At 35.2% G+C, this 20,389-nt stretch overlaps 1 protein-coding gene across 1 annotated transcript; it reads right to left on the bottom strand.

Moving 5' to 3' along the window:
• Positions 1 to 525: 525 nt before the first annotated feature.
• On the bottom strand, positions 526 to 4,463 carry LOC119775415 (T-cell surface glycoprotein CD3 epsilon chain-like). The gene is made up of 5 exons (XM_038273389.1): positions 4,192 to 4,463; positions 3,609 to 3,791; positions 3,377 to 3,520; positions 3,223 to 3,278; positions 526 to 1,312 (listed from the first exon to the last, which is right to left on the bottom strand). Exons 1-5 carry the CDS (start codon positions 4,253 to 4,255, stop codon positions 1,235 to 1,237), a joined length of 525 nt encoding a protein of 174 aa, XP_038129317.1. The 5' UTR covers positions 4,256 to 4,463; the 3' UTR covers positions 526 to 1,234.
• Positions 4,464 to 20,389: the final 15,926 nt, after the last annotated feature.

Below are 20,389 nucleotides of genomic sequence, written 5' to 3'. Positions count from 1 at the left end.
ATAAATATCAGCTGTGCTGCTGCCATCAACACCTTTGTTTATAGATGTTGGAGCTTGGCCTGTTTTCCAGTGTAGTCCTGTTTCTCTACTGTGACTAACTGGATGTGCTCTCTTCATCCTCTTACATGGGAGCTGGCTCGGCGCTCATCTGCCTGGCTATGTGTTTCCTGGACGGGGTCACCTGTTGAGCTTGTTGAAAGCTGCTTTTTCTAACTCTGCTTTTTTCTGTATGTCTGCTTCTGTCTCCTTGAATCCCAGTCGGCCGCAGCAGATGGCTGCTCACACTGAAACTGGTTATACTGGAGGTTTCTTCCTGTTAAAAATGTTTTTTTTTCTCTCCACTGTCACTACAAGCATGTTTGTTGTGTTGGATTGCTGTCGAGTCAATGAGTCGATGAAATCAGCCGGTTATCCTTAGCTAGAAAACGATGAGCATATGTGACCGTGCCATATGGTTAAATTGTTCCTGTGAGGAGCATAGAGATGATGTGTCGTGAATTGCCACAATATAAATAAACTGAATTGAAGTGAATCAAATTTATTTCAACAAAAGACACTTAACACCCGTACAAATCCAAAAACATCTGAATAAAATCAGAAATCTAAAAAGGAAATGAAATATAAGCAAAATGTAAGCATCGACATTAGTACACATTTATATTAATAAACAAAAAGAAAACAAAGCATATATATATTTCAGTTTGATCATACAGAAGTTATCAAAGCCAATAATGAGTTTGAATATTCAAAGCAATATATCTACAGTAGACTGCATGAAAAGGCTCTTAACGGGAAACAATACCGGCACAAAAAAAGTGGTAATGGTAAAAGAAATCCAACTTTTACATTCTGAGGTTTGTATAATTAAATGATTTGTTCTTTATCAGGAAACAAAATGATCTCAGTTCACCTCTAGCTGCATAAAGGCTCACAGCAGACTATGGTCATATCGTCACCATCAAACCAAAGCACCTCAGTGAACAGGTGGTGCACAGACTGTTAAGAGATAATAGAGCTGACAACATTTGTTGGTTCAGTTTTAATGTTTCAAGGTTGTTTGGCTTCAGTTTGTAGATGGAATCCCTACATTTTAGTATGATGGCCTTTAAGGAAACGGGACATTTGCAGTAATTCAAAAGTTAAACTCTCTCGACTGGTCTTACCAATGCCTGCATCACACCTGTACGAGGAGTTAAAAAATTGGAAATGTATCATCTAATATTTGGAGAGGTCTTTATCCGGTTCTGCTTCCTGTACCTCCGGTCACCACAGTAGAGTAGGTGTCCGTGACTCGAGTGGTTGGGTTGAGCCTCTGTAAAAACAGAAAGATGATGGGATCATGGAGCTCATTGGCATGGATAACATGTAACACCAGACTTTTAGAGCCAAACTCTCATAACTTAGGTTAAGATTCTGCAAATAGTGCTTTTAAATGTTAATCACTTCTGAAACATGCAACATGCAGCCAAAAAGTCTCTGCTAGCTATCTACAACAAATTTAGGCCCCGTCCACACAAACTCAAACCCTGGCCTAAACGCACAAATTTTTCACCAAACCAGCCTCTCATCCATACGAAGCCGGCGTTTCGGGGGTCTGTAAACGATCTTTTTTTTTTATTAAGCCTTCAGAGTGGGAAGATTTTGAAACGCTGTTTTCGCGTTTCCATTTTCCATTTCCATCTTTCGCTCTAACCGCATTTTTTTCTTACACGCATGCGTCATAGCGTCGCCTCTAAACACGCATTCGCGACACAGTATAACAACAACAATGGCGCCGTGCTGTGTTGAATGGTTGCTGCTCATGCTACTCACCCTGCTGTCGGGCTTACAACAGAATCTTCTTCTTCTGGAATATCTCCAGGAAGAACAGAGCAATATCGACGACATAGTTCAGCACCTGAATTTGACTGAACCACGAACCGGTTTTCCAGTTTGGTTGTTGTATAAATATTACTGCGCATGCCCAACATTTCGTTGTCTGTTTTCGCCTATTTTTGCTTTGGCACCACAGCGCCACTTACAGGCCTGGCATACATTTTGCAGCGTTTTCATGCATTCGTGTGGATGATCACATTTATTTTACGTCTCCGTCTTTACGACAAACGTTCTGGAAAATATTAGCGTTTCGTGTTCGTTTTGACTTCGTGTGGACGGGGCCTTAATCAGATGAACATCTGATGCTTTCAAAAAAGGAAAAAATAAACAATCCACTGGACTTTGTTTCCAAGTTTGAAGACGTTTCGCTTCCCATCCAGGAAGCTTTTTCAATTCAAAGTGTCAAAAATAGTGTTTAGTTTGTGGCTGTAGCCCAAACAAGCTTTACTTCTGCTTAGAAAACATGCAAGTTGAAACTTCTGACATCTGACACGTTTTTTTTTTCTGGTGGATGAGACAACTAAGCTCAATTATTAGGTTAGATTAGTTTATTTTGACTTGGAAAACAAGGCATTGATCCTCACAAAGGATGCTGTGAGTGAGTTTGGATCCTAATATTTGGGGCTAACCAAAGACCACATATCTCTTTTAAGTTTTGTCCGTTTAACTGTTTGCTGGTTTTTAATTAACACAAAACCTTATAGATAACTAATAAGAGAACAAAAATTCCCCAAATCCCCTGAATGACAGAATGTGGTGAGGTGCAGACATTATTAATCACCCAGCCGCACTTGCTATAAGAATTTAAGTAGGATCGATTGTTAAACTTGCTTCTTTGTCAAAAGTAAAGGGCTCTCAAATGAAAGATTTTTTTTTTCAAAGAAACCTAAATACTAAACTAAACCTAAATTTCGTTAAACGGCACAATGTTGCAGCATCTAATGTCAAAGTGACCGATGTAAAAATCATATTCTGAATGGTGTTTAAACAAATTCTTATAGGATATATCTTTCTTTCAAACTCTGGCATATATTAGCTTAACTTGTCTGTAAGAAACATCTGAAATCTTGACATAACTCGAGCAAACAATGAACAGCCACTCATGCTTTATTTTGAAAAGTCAAAAAACATCATTAGAATGAGTGTTTTTACTATGATTTTACGATCAGTGAAGTGAATTCAAACTCCTGACAATTAATCAGGTCCAGCGTTTAAGAAATTCAATGGGACAGGATTTTGTTATTAGAGTGTAATAACAATTTGACTTGTTCATGATTTCTTCTCAGGCACAAAAATTAAATTAGTGACACATTATTTTGTTATAGAGTAGTTTTTTATAATACTCACCTCATAGGCTGAGTCTTCGGGATATGCAGCCCGATTCTTCGCTGGTTTTGAACGCTCTTTAGGGACATGAAGAGATTTATGTTATAATTTTTCTCTCTACTCCAGACAGATGGTAATTTAATCAAAGGACTTGCATTATGCAACTAAGCCTTACGTTGGGCCACGGGGGGTGGCTCAGCTGAGCTTTTCTTCTTGCAGCACCTGTAGATTATCACCATCACAACAATGCTCCCGATTGCATCTGCAAAGATGATCGCTATGAAGTACTCTCCCTTCAGTTCAATGCAGTTTTTACAGGCTGAGGGAGAAAGGACAGAAATGGAAACAAGAGTTAGACCAATAATTGACTCAGTAGGTTCAGAATATATGATTATGATTTTACTTACTCCTTCCTCTGACATAGAAGTGATAGTTTTCTCCATTGTGGTGACATTTGTATTGTCCTTGTTCGTATTCAAAGTCGTATGAATTGCTTGTTTCTGAACGAGGAATCATTTTATCTCCCTTATACCAGTCTCCAATTCCAGGACAGGTTAATATGACTTTTTCATTCTGGAAATCCACTCCTCCTATAAAGACTTATAAAGTTACTTCTTTGCAAGATTTTCAGTTTTTGACAACATTAGAAACACATTTCCCTTCCTGTCAGAGCTGACATCAGCTCCAATGTAAATGTTTATACAGGTCATATTTTTTTCTTCAAAGCTAATAATGATAATTAAATGTAACTACACCCATACATATTCCAACAGACACCTTATTATTGAGGAAAAACAGCATCATCATAATATGTCTATAAACAGCAAAAAAGAGCAGTTGTTAGCAGACAAGGAACATTTAGACAGGAAATGGTGACGATGCTAACAATCGCCATATCTAGAAACTAAATATCTTTTTTCTTCTAAAGTTAAAGCAGACTTAAAATTCTGCAATGTGAAGCAACATAATGTAAAATAATTACATATTTACCTTTTTGAGTCTTCACGGTGGCTGCAAACATGAGGAGGACGAAGATCACGGCCTGAAATGCCATCCTTTATGACCTTATTGTCTATTTGTTGATATTTCGATGTTTGGGTCAAATCTGTAAAAAAGCTCTAAAAAGATGTTATTTATACTAAACAGCTTTTTTCAGTCAGAAATTCAGATAAATCCAAATTGGAGCAGGTGGTTCTCTCCTCGACTGTGTCTCTAGTGAACACTCACGCACACACACGCTCGGTCCCACAGGAAGTCTTTCTTTCTTTTTTTTTAAGATGAATTCACAGTCAAACCATCAAATGAAGTCTACATGTAGTACTGTGTGCAGAGAGAGACCTTAGTTTGCTTCCTGATTGAATCCGGATCAAGAACTGTAGGGCAATAAAAAACTAAAACAGAACCTGAATTAAATGACAGAGAAATTGGTTTCAGTTTAGATCAGGAGAGGCAAATACAGTTTTTACACATTACTCTAAAATACTTGGGCATCAGCACCTTTGTTTTACATAAACATATAGATATAAAAAATCCTTTTACATCACGTTTTTTTTCTGTACCTGTTCGAGTTATATGTTTTGTTTCAGTCTCTACTTTGTTTAATTTCTTTGCTCCATTTGGTTATTTTGTTCTTTTCACACTATTATGCTATAAGCTCCACTCTATTGTATTCTTGTTTTATTTCTTTTGAAACTCAGCTTGGCAATTTTTTTTTCTTTAAGATTAAAAAAACACATAGTTTTGTTTTTTTTATGTATTCCACCACCCTGTCTTTAGATTGCAGTTTCTAAGGCTGCATCTCATTCACTGATACATCACACAACTCTGCTTAAAAAACGTCCAACTAATTGAGAAAGTTTGCAGCTTACTTCAAACCCCTCACCCAAAATGCAATGAACAGATGCAACATTGGAAAGAACAGTGATCTTTCTTTTCTGTCATTTTGTTTTATGTTATTTATGACACATATAAATTGTCCAGTAACACCTTAGATGGGATTTGTGCATGTTAGTGCAAAAAATCGTAACTCTGTGTGCCTCTTTGCCATTATACATGTTTTGTTATAAGTAACAGTTCATAAAGATTTTTTTTTTTTTTTTTTTTTTGTTACATAGAAAGTACCTGTGTGTGATTTAGTGCAGGTCTGCCACCTGGTGGTTAGTTCAACAAAAATTGCTATCATTAAATTAACAATGAATAACCCATCATTGCTGGGAGGGTAAAGCACACTGGAAAAACAATCTAGAAATAGGTCAATATTTCTTAAATTAAATGTATTTACCCTTAATTGAGCAGGTAAATAAGATAATCTGCCAATGGAATGAGTAATTTTACTCTTAAAATAAGATAATTAGATAATATGCACTTGAAATAAGACAAATCAATTGTGTTTTCTTATTTTAAGTGTAAATTGTCTTGTTCCTTTGGCAAAATGCCTCTTTTACCTCCTAATTTCAAGAAAAATGCACTTATTTTAAGAAAAATTACTTATCTAGATTTGGATTTTTTCCAGTGCAGAGCCAGCGGTATATAAAAAAAGGGAAAATTGATCAATTCTAAGGTTATAGTAGATATGTGAAGATTTATTACTTTTACATTGATTACACAAGCCAAGAATCTACACAAAAACATGATAGAAAGAAGATTGTTTCTATGAAAAAAAAATCCCAGATGCAGATTTAATGTTTGGCCCGTAAAATGACAGGTTTTTCCATGTGGAAACAAGCACTAATACTTTAGAACCATAGAATCAGATAAACGCTTACAGACAATCCAAGGCAGTGACATTTTGCACGGATTTGCATTTTAACACCAAAATATAAAGATAAAGAAAATGTTGCTCATAAATGTTCACACTATACTTTGGATTGCTTAATTACTCTGCTGATGAAACAAAATACATTATGTGTTTTTTGCAGTTTCTGCTGATCTAATCTATACGGTTTACAGTCTTTCAATGCAGAACATTACTGTCAATTAGTTTCTTTTTTTATTGGTTCAATATAAAAAGGTAAAAATAAAATAAAACATGTTGGCAATTGCTCTAAATATACATGCATTTTTTCAATTTGTATGCAAACTTTACAAATTATTTACCAATCTGTTTATGAAGCACTGTATTGCAATATTGAGATAAAAAAGAAAAATAATTCTAAAATGAATTTTACAATGAATAATTATAGTGGCATAAAATCTTAAAGAATAAAGTTTGATTTTTCTGTATGCCTTTGGGAGGCATTATTGCTTATTTTATTGATCAATTGTAAATGTTTGCTTCTTCTGACCTCCCCCATGATGGGCGTCTATCCTGTCTTGTGCACCACAGCAGAGTACGTTTCCGTTGCTTGAGTGCTTGGATTCAGCGACTGCAAAGACACAAACCAAACAAGGTTTTAGTTGATATGGTTGGGTTGCAGTTCACAAACAAAACAGTAAAAACTAATATGAATAAAATCTATATTGGTTTCCAGCTAATATACTTACTAACTAACTTGATAGGCTAAACTGTACTGCTCCCTTTGAAAAGCACAAAATTAAGCAAATTAAACAATAAAAAAAATAAAAAGAGACTCCCTTTTTGTCAGCTAACAAACAAATAAACCTGGATAAAAAAATTAAATTAATTATCTCATTCAAAGAAATGTCAACAGTAGATAAAAACAAATATAATTTCCCCTGCCCATCCATTATAAAAAATAATACACTGAATAAAACAGAAATATTTTAATAGTAATACCTTGCTAAATAGATTTAGACAATTTAATCTCTTGTAAATATTTTATTTTTCTGAAAGACAATGGATCCTCAGTAAATTTTCTGCAACTTCGCTACGATTTTCAAAGAAACACATTTCTCAGTTAGTTATTAAAAATGCAAAACCAAAAGAAAAAAAAAATCACTTTTTTTATGCATTTCAAAAAAGTAATTTGTTGTGTTGCTACAAAAATATTATTTGCTTTATTTAAAATAATCTATTGTAAAAAACTTTGGTATCAGCTGAAATAAATGCATTAATTCCCCTTAAATCTTTCAGCTTTTGTTGCTACCGGTAATTTAGCGTAATTGTTCCTTGTTCTGAGTAACCTGATTGCTGTCTGCAGAAAGGAAGGTTTTACTGCTCATGCGTGCCTCGAAACACTGCCTGAAATGAGATAAACTAAGTCGTTTATCCCTCACTGTAGCTATAACTTCAAGTCACATGCTGTGATAGAGTTAATAATTCTCCCATCAAACACTTAACAAAATGTATTTGATGCTCTGACATGACTTTAGTAGCCCTGCTGCTGCGTTGTTGTTTAATCACACCGTATCGGCGCCTTTTTGATGCTAGAGGCGCAGTGTGGGGGGGCCTTCTCCTCACTTTGATGAAAAGCTTGTGCTTCGTTTGTTTTTTAGTTTAGATCGAAGGATTTGATTAGACCATAACAGACGACTAAAAGTGTGCTTATTATAGCTCAAATGAAGAGAAAATCAGTTTGAAATAAAAGAAGAAGGAAAATAAAACACAAAAACAAAGTGTTTTCCTAACAGAGTTCGTGACACCACCCACCTCATAGGCAGAAGATTGCTCCTGTCGAGGCCGACTTCTACGTACTACAACAAATAATTAAACAGAAAACAATCAATGAAAATAAAGTACTTTGGGTCAATAAGCAGAAATGTGGTTTTAAGTCCATTTCTACCTCTGGGAGGTGCATCATAGATCACATCTGGTTGTTTCTTCTTGAAGCAAACGTAGACCATCCTCATGACAACTGCTGTCACGATCACATCCACGAGGATCACCAGCAAGAAGAGATATCCGTCCACCTCATAGCAGTTTTTACAGGCTGAAGGAGAAGGAAGATCTGTCAAACTGGGTCTTTAAAGGCTGAAAGGAACTAAAATGAAATCTGTTTTTACGAACCTTTCCCTCTTACGTAGAACGAATATATTTTTTCAGTTTCACCTTCGTCGTGTATACAGACGTATTGGGCTACGCCTTTGAACTCAACTTCAAGAGTGTTTGAATCCTTTCTAATGATTTCTTTTCCATCTGACCATTTTCCTTCTCCTGGACAGGTCATAGTGACAATGCCTCTCCAGACTGTGACTCCCCCTTTACATATATATAAAAAAAACATTTAGTAAATATCTTATGGTGATATTAATTTCTTCAATCAAATTGCGATGGATCAAATGAACTAAAGGGTTTGAATTCAGCAGCTGAAGGACATTAAGATAAAAATGAACTTTTTATTTAGAGATATGAGGTTATGTATTGGTCTTACCTCCAGATAAAATATTTTAGCTTAACATGCAAACCAAGGTATGACAGAACTGGCGGCTGCTCACCTTTTTGAGCCTCCACAGCGGCTACTAACATGAGAAGGACGATGAACGTGGCCTGAACACCCATTCTGTGTCTCTTCACTGCTTGCTTCTTGAATCCGTCGTAAATCTGTGAAAGTCTCCTTTAGAAAGTCTAAATCAGACTCAGCAGGCTTGTTAATGTTAGAATGAGCCCCTCTCTCTCTCTTGTGCACACTAATGAACTCACTGAACACACACACATTTAGCCTTACAGGAAGTGTGGACTGTTTTCAAGATGATCTCTCTGTTAAACCTCCTTCTGAAGTCAAACCGAAGGGTATAGAAATGCTTTAATTCCTGATTTATTCTATAAAAAAAAAACAACAACAACAAAAAAATTTAGGCACAAAACATTGTGGAACCTCAGAATACAAATTATTTATTCAAACAGGTGAAATGTGTCGTGAAAATGTGTATATGGAAGCAAATTTTAACAATCAAGTTCATAATTTTAACCCTTTAAAGCCCGATCCAAGAATAAAACAAAACAGAAAATTATTTGGTTTGAAGTCCTTATTTGGCCTTTTAACTAAATATGTAAAAAGAAAAAACAGAAATACATTTTTTTATATTAATAATTTATCACTATGCAATAAGTCAAGATTATTTTTTGTGTAGTCTCCTCCCCCGTTTGTTATCAGGTATATCTGATTGTGTACAATAGGATTTTGAGCAAAATTTTTACCATTAAATTATGCAAAAGGTGTCAGACGCAAAACATTTCAGAAACCGTATGTATCAAATATGACACATTTGGCATTACAGGGTTAAATAATTATTACTAATATATACAAAATAAAAATATTCCTACTAATGAAAACAGATGATAACAAGCAAAGTAAGGCACCCACCTAAACCCACCAAGGTTTCTTTTCTTTATTTTTAACCAGGAGCCTCTTTATTTATAGGAGTAACCAAAACAAACAGCTTTTAGGATGCATATCTTGGCATTACTGGTATCCCATATATTACTGCACTGGTAGCTCCTATGTAAGCTTGTTTTTTTCTGCATTTTTTTCTGTTAGAACAAGTTTCATAAGGTTGTGATTGCACACATGATTCACAAATGATGGAATGTAACCAAAATCATTTTAAATAGTGAATGGCCTATACTTATATAACATATTTTAAAGTCAAAGGACATGACCAAAGCGCTTTACACCGCATTCAGTCATTCACCACACACTCACACACTGATGGTGGCAGATTAAATTGTAGCCACAGCTGCCCTGGGGCTCACTGACAGAAGCGGCGCTCTGACCACCATCAGTAGGCAATGCATGTGAAGTGTCTTGCAAAAGGACACGATACTGAAAGCCAGAGCTGGGGCTTGAACCGACAACCCTTCAATTTCCGGGCCCTCTTATACATTTTAAGGAAATGTCTAAGAAAAATCTGATCAAGTCAATTGCTTTTAAAGAAAGATGCAATAACCGTATACCGTAAAATTCAGTTAAAGACTAAATGGATTCAGAGATGCCGTCTGATCTTATATTCGATATGAAAGGTCCTAATTTAATTTATGGTGTGATATTTTTTTCCAAAGTTCTCTATGTGAGAAAGACCAGTCAGATGCAAATGTGGTGGTAAGTTTATCTGTAAAGCACATTTTAGATGATTCAAAGTGCTGGACATGAGCGGCAAAAGCTTAAATGTAACACTATAATTAAGAAAAATTGGAATAATCAAAAACAAACGTGATTGAATAAAAAGACTGAAGATAACGTAACTAATAATGTTTTGACTGCACAGTCAAAGGTCACTCTAAACCAGTGGTTCCCAAAGATTTTCTTCTGGGCCCCCCTTTGGATTACAATAAAATTTCCGCGCCCCCCCATCCAACCAGCCCCCCCGACCCCAAAAAAAAAAAAAAAAAAAAAAAAAAAAAAAAAAAAAAGAATCAACTGGGCACACACATCGTTCAACCAGATATAATAAATCTATACACATATTTTGTTTTAAAACTCCACTGAAGTTTATTTCACACTTCAGGTTGCAACAAAACAAACTACACCATCTTTACAGTGGAACACTTTTGTGTAACTGTATTTTTTTCATAGTTCTATAATGTAGATTAGAAGAGGATTCTTTGTTGAACAGCTCCCTGAGAGTTTTTTCTTTGTACTTTAATCCTCCCATCTTTTCAGTGGCTGTAGTGAGCCTGCTTTTTGCTGTAGATCTTCTCAAATCTGGGTTACAGTGTCACAACTGTCCATTATGCTCAGTCAAGCAAGCGCTGTTTTTTTTTTTTTTTTTTTTTTCTTCATTGATCCATACCGCTTCCTGCGCCCCCCCTGCAATGGCATTGCGCCCCCCCTAGGGGGCGCGCCCCACACTTTGGGAACCACTTATATGTTGTTTTTAAACCACACTTTGAACTTATTTTCATCACTTGTACATTTTTTTTATAGGTTATTCAAGGAGCATAGGGCCTAAAAACCGATTCTCCATGTTTGGTTCTCGGTATGTAGAGTAGATATGAGGTCTGGGTAGTTCATATAATGACTTTCATGTATTTTATATTTCAACTATTCAATGATTTTTTTTCCTACTTGCTTTGATTCTGTTTTATTTTTCTATATTTTAATAATGTAAAACACTGCTTTGTCTTTGTACTGAATTGTGCTATACAAATAAATTTGCCTTGCCTTGCCTTGCCTTATAGACCTACATAACATAACTTTATGTAAAGTGTGTTCTTTGGGAGCCAGTCTAAGGATTTTAGAACCACAGTGATGTGCTTCTTAATTTCAGTGAGGATGCTAGCAACAATATTCTGGATCAGCTGCAGCTGCCTCATTGACTTTGTCAGCAGACCTGGGAAGACACTGTTGGTGTAACCAAACCTACTAAAAATGTTAAATATCCTGCTGAGACATTAGTCCTTTAATCCTGGAGACGCTCTTTAGCTGATAGAAGGCCGACTTAGTTCCTGTCTTTATGAGCCTCTGAAGGTTCAGGTCTGAGTCCATCACTACACCCAGATTCAGACCCTGATGCATGTTTCTAGTTGGATTAACTTTTGAAATCTCCTCCTTTGGTACAAATATTATTAGCTCTATTTTAGTTAATTCACCTAAAGAAAGTTTTGGTACATCCATGGATTGATTTCTTCAATTTGGATGGGCTTAGTCACCTGGTGACATGGTAATGTACAGCTGTGTGTCATCTGAATAGTTATGGTGTCTTATGCAGGCTTTTATTAATATCTGAGTTAAGGGTAGGAGTTCCCCATATTGAGTAAGCACATGGTGACAGAAGAAAAGTAGCCTTTCCTTTTTGACAGTGCAGAGTTATTCTGTATGAGACAATTTCTTCTTCTTTTTGAAGATGAGCAGCAGTTTTTCCTCACATTTCCAATCATCCTGGTTTCTTTGCAGACACCGTGCATGCAGAGGAGTAGCTGGAAAAAACACAGGAGCCAGAGAGCAGATGTAGCAGCTACATGTAAAAACTACAGACTAATGAAAGCCAGAGATACAGGAGGTGTGCACTGGAAAAACAATCTAGAAATAAGTAAAAAAAAATTCTTAATTTGAGTGGATAAATGAGATAGTTTGCCAATGGAATCAATATTTTTACTCTTAAAATAAGATAATTAGACAACATGCACATGAAATAAGACAATTCAGGTGTGTTCTATTATTTTAAATGTAAATTGTCTTGTTCCATTGGCAAAATGTCTCCTTTACCTCCTAAATCCAAGAACAAATGCACTTATTTTAAGAAAAAAATGAATTAATCTAGATTTTTATTTTTTCAAGTTTGTGTCATGATTGGCACCTTTATGTGCCGTTAATTTATAAAAATGATTGAATAAAATAGTGTCTGTAATTAAACTGTATCTCTTATAGATTATTCTATATCAGCTTTCTGAGAAAATTTAAAGAAAAACATCCCTACCTACCAGAACTTTAAAATAGACTGCAGAGCTGTGTGGATTAATAATAATAATATAGAAGATAGTGAGCGGATCTGTTCAAACTTTATCTCAACTTTATGTTACTGCAACAATTTTCATGTTTAACTCTGTTTCTCCAAATTTGTTTTTAAAGTCAAAAGATGTCCTTGCCATGCAATGAAATAACATTAGTACAATAAATAAATAAAATCAGGAATAACGTTTCCTTTTTGTCAAATTTGATAAATAATTTATGTCTACAATCTATAAAAGACACAATAATTACATATTTTACTCAAAAACATTTATAATATAATGAGATTTCATCTCCTTAGTCCCACTCTTTTTAAAATCTCATGTTTTTAATGAGCTAACTCACCTTTTTATTAGCTGAAAATATCTGCAAACAAATGCACAATGGTACAAACACACAGCCTCCTGCACAACTATCAGGGATGCAGCAAGCAGTTTCTAAATAGTAAGGAAGTCCTACCTCTTGAGGGCCACCTTGAAAGCCAACTTTCTGCAGCGCTAAACTAGCCTGCTATATCTTATCTGCTTTGAAAAATCTATCTGTGGGTGTCATGTTTTTAAATGAGGGGTTTCATGTTTTTAAAACATACCACTGCCGAATTTTGCATAAAGCGCTCTGGAGTCCTCCGAACCGAACTATACATGTACAGGCCATTTAAAAAGCGATGGTTCGTCCAAGTTACTTTGGGGATTTTTGGTTGTTTAAGGTTGAAAGAATCAGAGGAAAAATAAAAAGCTAATAGCAAGAACTATTGTTGCACCAATACCAGTATCGCATGGGGCCCGGATCCAGCTTTTAAAATGGTGGTATCTGTATCAGCAAGTACCAACAAATAGGGCACCTATATCATTTTGAGGGCCAAAACTTTATTCAACTGGTAGGCAATAAAAAGCTCTACTGGATTCACTTTGTATAAGTCTGTTTCCTGCTTCACAAAGGTAGGCAGCAGCTTGAAAAAGCCATGATGGCAATTATTTTACATCCAAGTAGTGTGCAGTTCTTCATATATACACACATCAATTTCAAACAGATGATATCGAATAGTATCTGTATCCGCCAACATTGCACAGCCAGGTATCAGGGCCAAAAAATGGCATCGGTGCAACGCTAGCAACAACATTCTTATGTGATTTTAATGCATATTAGCATCATGCTTGTCAAATCGTCTGAAATAAATTCCTATTCATTCATTCATTCATTCATTCATGCTAACTACCAGTTGGCTGTCTTTTCAGGTGTAATTCAGTGTAAATGAAAGGGTTGGCCTTTTTCGGCAAGTTGTGAATGTGATTTATCTAACAGTACATATAAATTCAAGGTTAGATTTGACATAAAAGTAAAGGTGAATTTTAGTTTGTAGTCTATCCAACAGTATTTCTTTGCCTGGGTTGTTTAAATCAGCTCATTTTTTAGACAACGCAAAAGTTCTATTAATCTGACAGGTTATTTTTAAACACTTGGACTATTACAGGAAGCAGCAAAACGCAAATACAAGTTAAACATGTGTAAAACTGTTTTTTTTATATATATGATAGGTCTCCTTTAGCTGTTTTGGAGTGAATGAATTCAGCGTGCTGCAGGATTGAGCCTCTGTCTCTATCAGAGCAGGTAACAGCTAACTGACGTGACAGCTCTTCACTCCCGCAGAGAAAACTAATGTTTTAACCCATTTGTTGTTACTGTATGCTGTGCTTTGCAATGCTGAAACAACATTCAGGGTTGATACTAACAGAATCGAGGAGTTTTTTTTTGTTTTTTCTTCTTTTTCTCAAGCTTTTAGTCTGATGCCATTTTCTGTAAATATGTCTCTGGTTGGTGGGTTTACTCTTTGTGTCATTTACTTTATCTCACTGGGTTTTGATAACAATCTTTCTGGTTTTGTCTTTAATAGCTCTTGTCACATTTCCTGTTTCTGTTCTCTGCTTTGTTTCCGTTCGCTTAGCTAATAATCACACAAGCCTACAGTATGTGCATCTTGACGTTAACTTGTTAACCGGTGTTTCAAGATTTCCGTTGCTCCTTTTTTCCTGCTGCTTTGCCTTTATTCTTTTTTATGCATCTTCTATATTTTCACCCAATCTTTCTGTTAAACAGTTCAAACTCTAATTTATAAAATAGTAACATGACAAAAATGCAGCACCTTATAGTGTTGATGTCTGATATCATACCTTAAGTGAAATAAGCACAATTAACCTAAATAAAAAAAAGTGGTATGCGACTTTTTTTGCTTTATTTTATGCTAAACATGTCCTCTATTTCTTTGGTGTAACATTTTGGATCAAACCTATAATCAGATTCTGTTATGATAAACTCACCACATTGGACCCAGAGCAGTTTAACAATGTGACAGAAAAGGTCAGTGTTTAACCCTGCAGTTTTTGGATATAAACCTTTAGAGGCTTTTTAAAGAATCTCTGCCAAATGTAGTAATAATAAAGGTTTTGTAATCAGTAAGAACTTTCTGTTATTGGCAATATTACATCCTCAGAGGTTGTATAAAAGCATGGGCATGCTTTAGGCAGTGGGCATTGTAGCACAGCTCTGCCCCCATGTGGCTTAACCATGAAAAACCTTACTCTTTTTAAGCAACTTCTTTTTTTATACAAACAATGACGTTGGAAGTTAAATAAGCTTCTTTACTCTGAATATGTTTGGTGTTTTATGAAAACAACAGATTCTTATAAAGGCTTCTATTGAATAATTACAAAAACATAAGTAAAAATAATAGCTCAGTGTCATGATTCTGCCCTTTCTAGACTTTTTTAGTTCTGTTTAAGTTTTATTTTTGAGTTTTCAGTTACACTATGATTTCAATTTCGTATCATTCTGGCGGTTTTCCGGTTGTATTTGAGTTTTTATGTATTTCTTGTTTGCTCTCTGTTGCCCCCTTGTGTCAGTTTCCTTCCACTTGCTCCCTTCTAGATCCTTCTGTCCACACCTGCTCCCAATCAGCTGATTGCTCCATTCTTTGTTCTGTTTGGTATATATACTCCTCTGCACTTACGGTTTACAGGGTTCTCTTCATTCCCTCCTTAACCCATGTGTTCCCCTTTGTTTTGATTCCTGTGTTCCTTGATCAGTTATTTTTGGATTTATGCTTCTGTTGCCCCCACTCCTTATTAAATCTGCAAAAAAACCACCCCAGCTTTCATCTCTGCATTTGGATCCTCTACAAACCTCCCCACAACCTGGCATCTAGGAAATTATAATTCCTCTCTGAGCCTAACTGGGTTTTAACAATCATTCATTTAAAAACGACCGTGGACGGGATTATTAGATATTTGTATATAATTAAAGTATATCAATATGTGGATTAAGGGTAAATAAACTTAGATAAATTTTGACTTATTTTTAGATTGTTTTTGCAGCGTAAGCTAGTAGGTCCACTTTATAAAGACTCTAAGCAGATCTTGAAAACATAGGATTAAAAACAAAATTCATAAATTCAAAAAATTGGGTTAAAAATAAGTTGGCTTATGGATTGGCTCCACTAACCTGGTAAGTCTAATTGTTAATATGTGGCTCCATACGTTTAGTTCAACACATTATTAATCTGGGAATGCTCCTGTTCAACCTGTTCTGGGACGTGAGGGACATTAAATGGAATAGTCGTAGCTGACTGGACAAAGTGACCATCCACCAAGGTTTGGTTTCAACGTACCGTGGTGACTGATGACATAGAGACAGCCATTTTGTTCATCTCTCCACACATGGAATTTTGTAGATTTCTTCAAAAAGATATTAGATTGGCTTTGACTCTTTGATCTGCTGTAAAAATGTACTTAGAAATATTTTCGCTGTCCTGTCTGGACTTACAGCTGCAGGTGAGTGAGGCTGAAAATATAATTGTTGTGTTATAATCTTAGCTAAATATAATGAAGGACGATCCTGAATCCCAAAGTGCAAAGCTAAGCACCCATTTGCTTTGCCTGTGTGCCAATAAAAGGCATGTTTGAAATAAGAGAAAACATATAAAAAATCAGGCTCACAATAGAGCTAATGTAATGTGCCAATTGTTTTATGAAAAAAATAAAGCAAACGCTTTTGGCATTTACTTAATCATATTTAGTTACTTTAACACAATTGTTTTATGTCCTACCCTGCTAAAATGAAGCAATTGTGTTAAAGTAACTAAATACGATTAACTAAATGCCAAAAGCAGTTAAATTATTATTTTTTTTGTGATCTGGGTAAGACACAAATGACTTGAAGTGTTGTGAAAGAATAATTGTATGAATTTGGTATTTTCAGATGTCGTAGAGAAATAACAGTATTCATTTAAAAAGAGGTATTTCAAAAAAACATAGTAGTTCATGGATTTGCTTTGCAGATAAGGTTAATGAGTCTTTAATTTCCAAATAGAACAACAATTACATAACATGCTTTTGACATCACACAGCTGTGGTCTGACCCAATGAAAATGATTTATAGTAAACATTTAGAAAAGTTTAGATATATAGAAGACAGGAATGATTCTTTTTTTTAGGGATCTTTTGGCCTTTTGAGATTTTGAGTTGAGCTGACAGGGAGCTTTGGATTTTAGCTGAAATAAAAAATGCCCTCTTATTATTCTGACTGCAAAAGAGACTACATAAAGATTATTATCTGCAGGTTATAAATGAGCTTTTTCTCTGTATGAAGAGTTAAAACATCTCAGGTAGAGGAGGCATTGAGTCGGAATGGGAAGTTGTTTTAATTTGACCATCAGTTTTTATTCCATCCTTTACCTTTGGGTGGGGGCCCTGGGTAACACCTGAGACAAACTAGATTAGCGGAGGCAGTGGGATTGATCCCAAAGGAAGGATGAAGGAACTCAGCTCACTGATTCACAGATTTACACTGCTTTAAAAAACAGCAGGATAGTTATTTATCTGGTAAGGATGCACTCTGGGTGTAAGCTGCACGATATTCTACATATAAGGAAATTAAAACACAAAGGAAAAGGCCATTTTTATTTTATCTTTCTGTAATGATTCAGAATTCCTCTGGCAAGCGGAGGGGGTGGGGTAAGGAAAAAAAAACGTAGATCATAATGGAGCTTACAACATTTTCTGTCAGCAGATTATTAGTATGAAATATAAATCTATGCAGGATTAAAGTCATGCACTTTAAAACTTGCTCCTACTGGTTAACACCGGGTAAAATATTTAAATGAGTCAAATACTTTTTCATTTAATTTTTGCTCTTCTTTTTTCTCCTTTGAAAATATATATTTTTTACAGTATTTATGCTGAACCATAAGTACATAAACGGCTTGGCATGTTTATTGTATAGTAATATATTGGGAATTGGATATAAAATATGGACTAATTCCAGCTCCTACTTGTGATACAGATGTAGTGTGTGGTGTGTATATTTGTTTATAGTAGTATTTTTGAACATTTTTGGTATATTTAAAAACGTTCTGAGCACCGACAGGCCTTGTGGGTAACAACGGGTGGTATTAATGTGGTGGATCCCCATTTGTAATGTTAGGGAGTCAGTTTAGTGGTTTACGGTTAGGATTGTGGTAAATGTCAGGGTTAGTTGTTACGTGCAGTGACTAAAATATTAAAATGGATACAAATAGAGACCTGTTTTTTTTTTCACCTTTTCCAAGTATTTCTGCTCTCATTTTTGAATAGTGTAAATAGTTAACCAGATAAAAATGCAAAAATACACAAACTAACAGCTTCCACAGTTGCTACTCCTTTGCTTTTTTAACCCACTTGTGCTGTATCAGTTTATATAACTGCATTAACAAGCTTTACACAGAATATCTATCCAAATAGTCACAACAAGAACAAAAAGTTATTTGTTTTTCTAGTCTGGATAGATGTAAAGTATAGGATTTTTCCATAATTGTATGTTTTTTTCCCATCAATGTTCTTTCACCTTCCATGGCCTCTTTCCTCCTTTCTGTTTCAACTTTTTTCTCATTCCTTGCTTTTCTCTGCTCTGTCCTCTCTTGGGTTTTTCTGTCTGTCCTTCCTCCTTGCCTTTTGAAATATCTCCGTTCCTTTGTTCCTTGAAACAGTCCTTCAGCCTTTTTCGTCTCCTTCCTTGCGTTTGTTCCTTTTGTTCTTTATGACCTTTCTTTTCCTTCCTTCTTGTTTCCTTCTCTCCTCCCATCTGTCCTTGTATCCTTCCTCTCTTGCTTTCTTGATGCATCCTTTTCTCCCTTCCTTTCTCAAGTTGGTCCTTTGTGCCAAGGGTTGCACTGCAAAAACAATCCAGAAATAAGTAATAATGTCATATATTTTGTGTATTTACCCTTAATTTGAGTAGGTAAATAAGATTATTTGCCAATGGAATGGAGTATTTTTGCTCTGAAAAATAAGATAATTAGATAATATGCACTTGAAATAAGACAATGCTATATTTATTTTCTTATTTTAAATGTAAATTGTCTCGTTCCAGTGGCAAAGTTTCTCAATTACCACCTCAGTTCAAGAAAAAATGCACTTATTTTGGGAAAAAATTACTTATTTAGATTTACATTTTTTGCAGTGTGGGCATTTAGTTTATCCTTTAATGTATTTTCAATATTTTTTTCCATCGGGGAATTGGAAAATTCAAAGAATATGATTAAATGCAGTTACCATGGGATGTTTTGTGGTATAAGTCATATTTCTTTATATAATTGGAGTCATGAACAAGCCTATTTTAAATTTATTTTCTATTTTAAAAGTTTTGTTTGTTTGTTTCGGCTGTGATTACTGTTTCATTCACAGCTATACGGTAAACTAAGAAAAACCTCAAAGAATTAATGAGTGTTTTATCATTAATTTTATCTTTATATCGATAGTTCTTCAAAATATCATAAGATTTCCAGCCAATATCGCCCCGCCCAATTCATTCCCCTCCATCCATCCTTCCTTTTGTCATTACTTCCAAATTTAATTTCCTCTCATAGAGGCTAAGACTTAAAGTCCCTGGTTGATTTCTGGTGTAGTGTTTCCGTGACGCACCTTCTCTCCTGTTTACTGCGCTTCTTAAAGTAACTGAAAGGCGATTGTGAGATTATTTCATTTATTTATTTTACTGGCAACTTAACAGAAGACATCGTACCTTCTTAAGCACAAACCAATAAGCATAGACAAACAAAACAGGCAAACAAACAGGAGGCTTACAAGTGTTAAGGTGCGGTCTAAAACTATGTGCACACCAAAGCCATTTGGTAAAGGTGAGGTTCCTCTTTAAAGCTTGCATTGTATTACATAGCCACCTTGGTAGACATGAAATACACATTGCAAAGTGGCTCATACAGCTCTTTCCTTTTTTTCCCTTCTCTTCCACTTTGTTTTCTTCATCTCTTTCATCATACTTTAAGTTGGTCTTTTTCTGCTTTCTTCCATCCTTGTGTCATTTTTTTTGTCATGTCAAACGTTTTGGGCTGTTTTTCTTCTCATCTTTCCAGGTTTTATACTCTAAGTCTAAACAATGTAGAAACATCTGTCATAAATTCATACTTTATTTCCTTTTTTGTATTTTTTAGAATTGATACAGGATTGAGAAGTTGTTTTAAAGAACATCTTTTCTTAATCTGGTGGCTGGTTTCTCGACTTATTCATCAATACATAGTTTATTTTAATTACATTTTTTTTTTTTTTACTAAAAGAGTCAGATCTATCCTCCTCTTTGTGGGTAAAGTGGAAAAAAAACAGCATGGCCAGTCCTAAACAAATCGATGACTGTGACTAGATAGAAAAACAACAAAAATGCAGAAAAAAAAGTGCAATATAATTATGTTATCCTGTCTAAAGAACACACAGCCATCTTATTCCTCTTTTATTGATATTTAAGAAAAACACACACGCAATGACTGTAAATGGAGGAAAATTCGGGGTTTGGGGAAATCTGTATGCATGTAAATGTAGCTTGTGTGGCCTTTTCTTGCCAGTGAAACTAAGTTAGTATAT

The sequence above is a fragment of the Cyprinodon tularosa genome, unplaced genomic scaffold (assembly GCF_016077235.1).
Source record: "Cyprinodon tularosa strain WSP-4 unplaced genomic scaffold, ASM1607723v1 ctg87, whole genome shotgun sequence".
Taxonomy (NCBI): Eukaryota; Metazoa; Chordata; class Actinopteri; order Cyprinodontiformes; family Cyprinodontidae; genus Cyprinodon; species Cyprinodon tularosa.
Note: the sequence above shows the minus strand (reverse complement) of the source record. Positions and strands in the feature narration are given on the sequence as shown.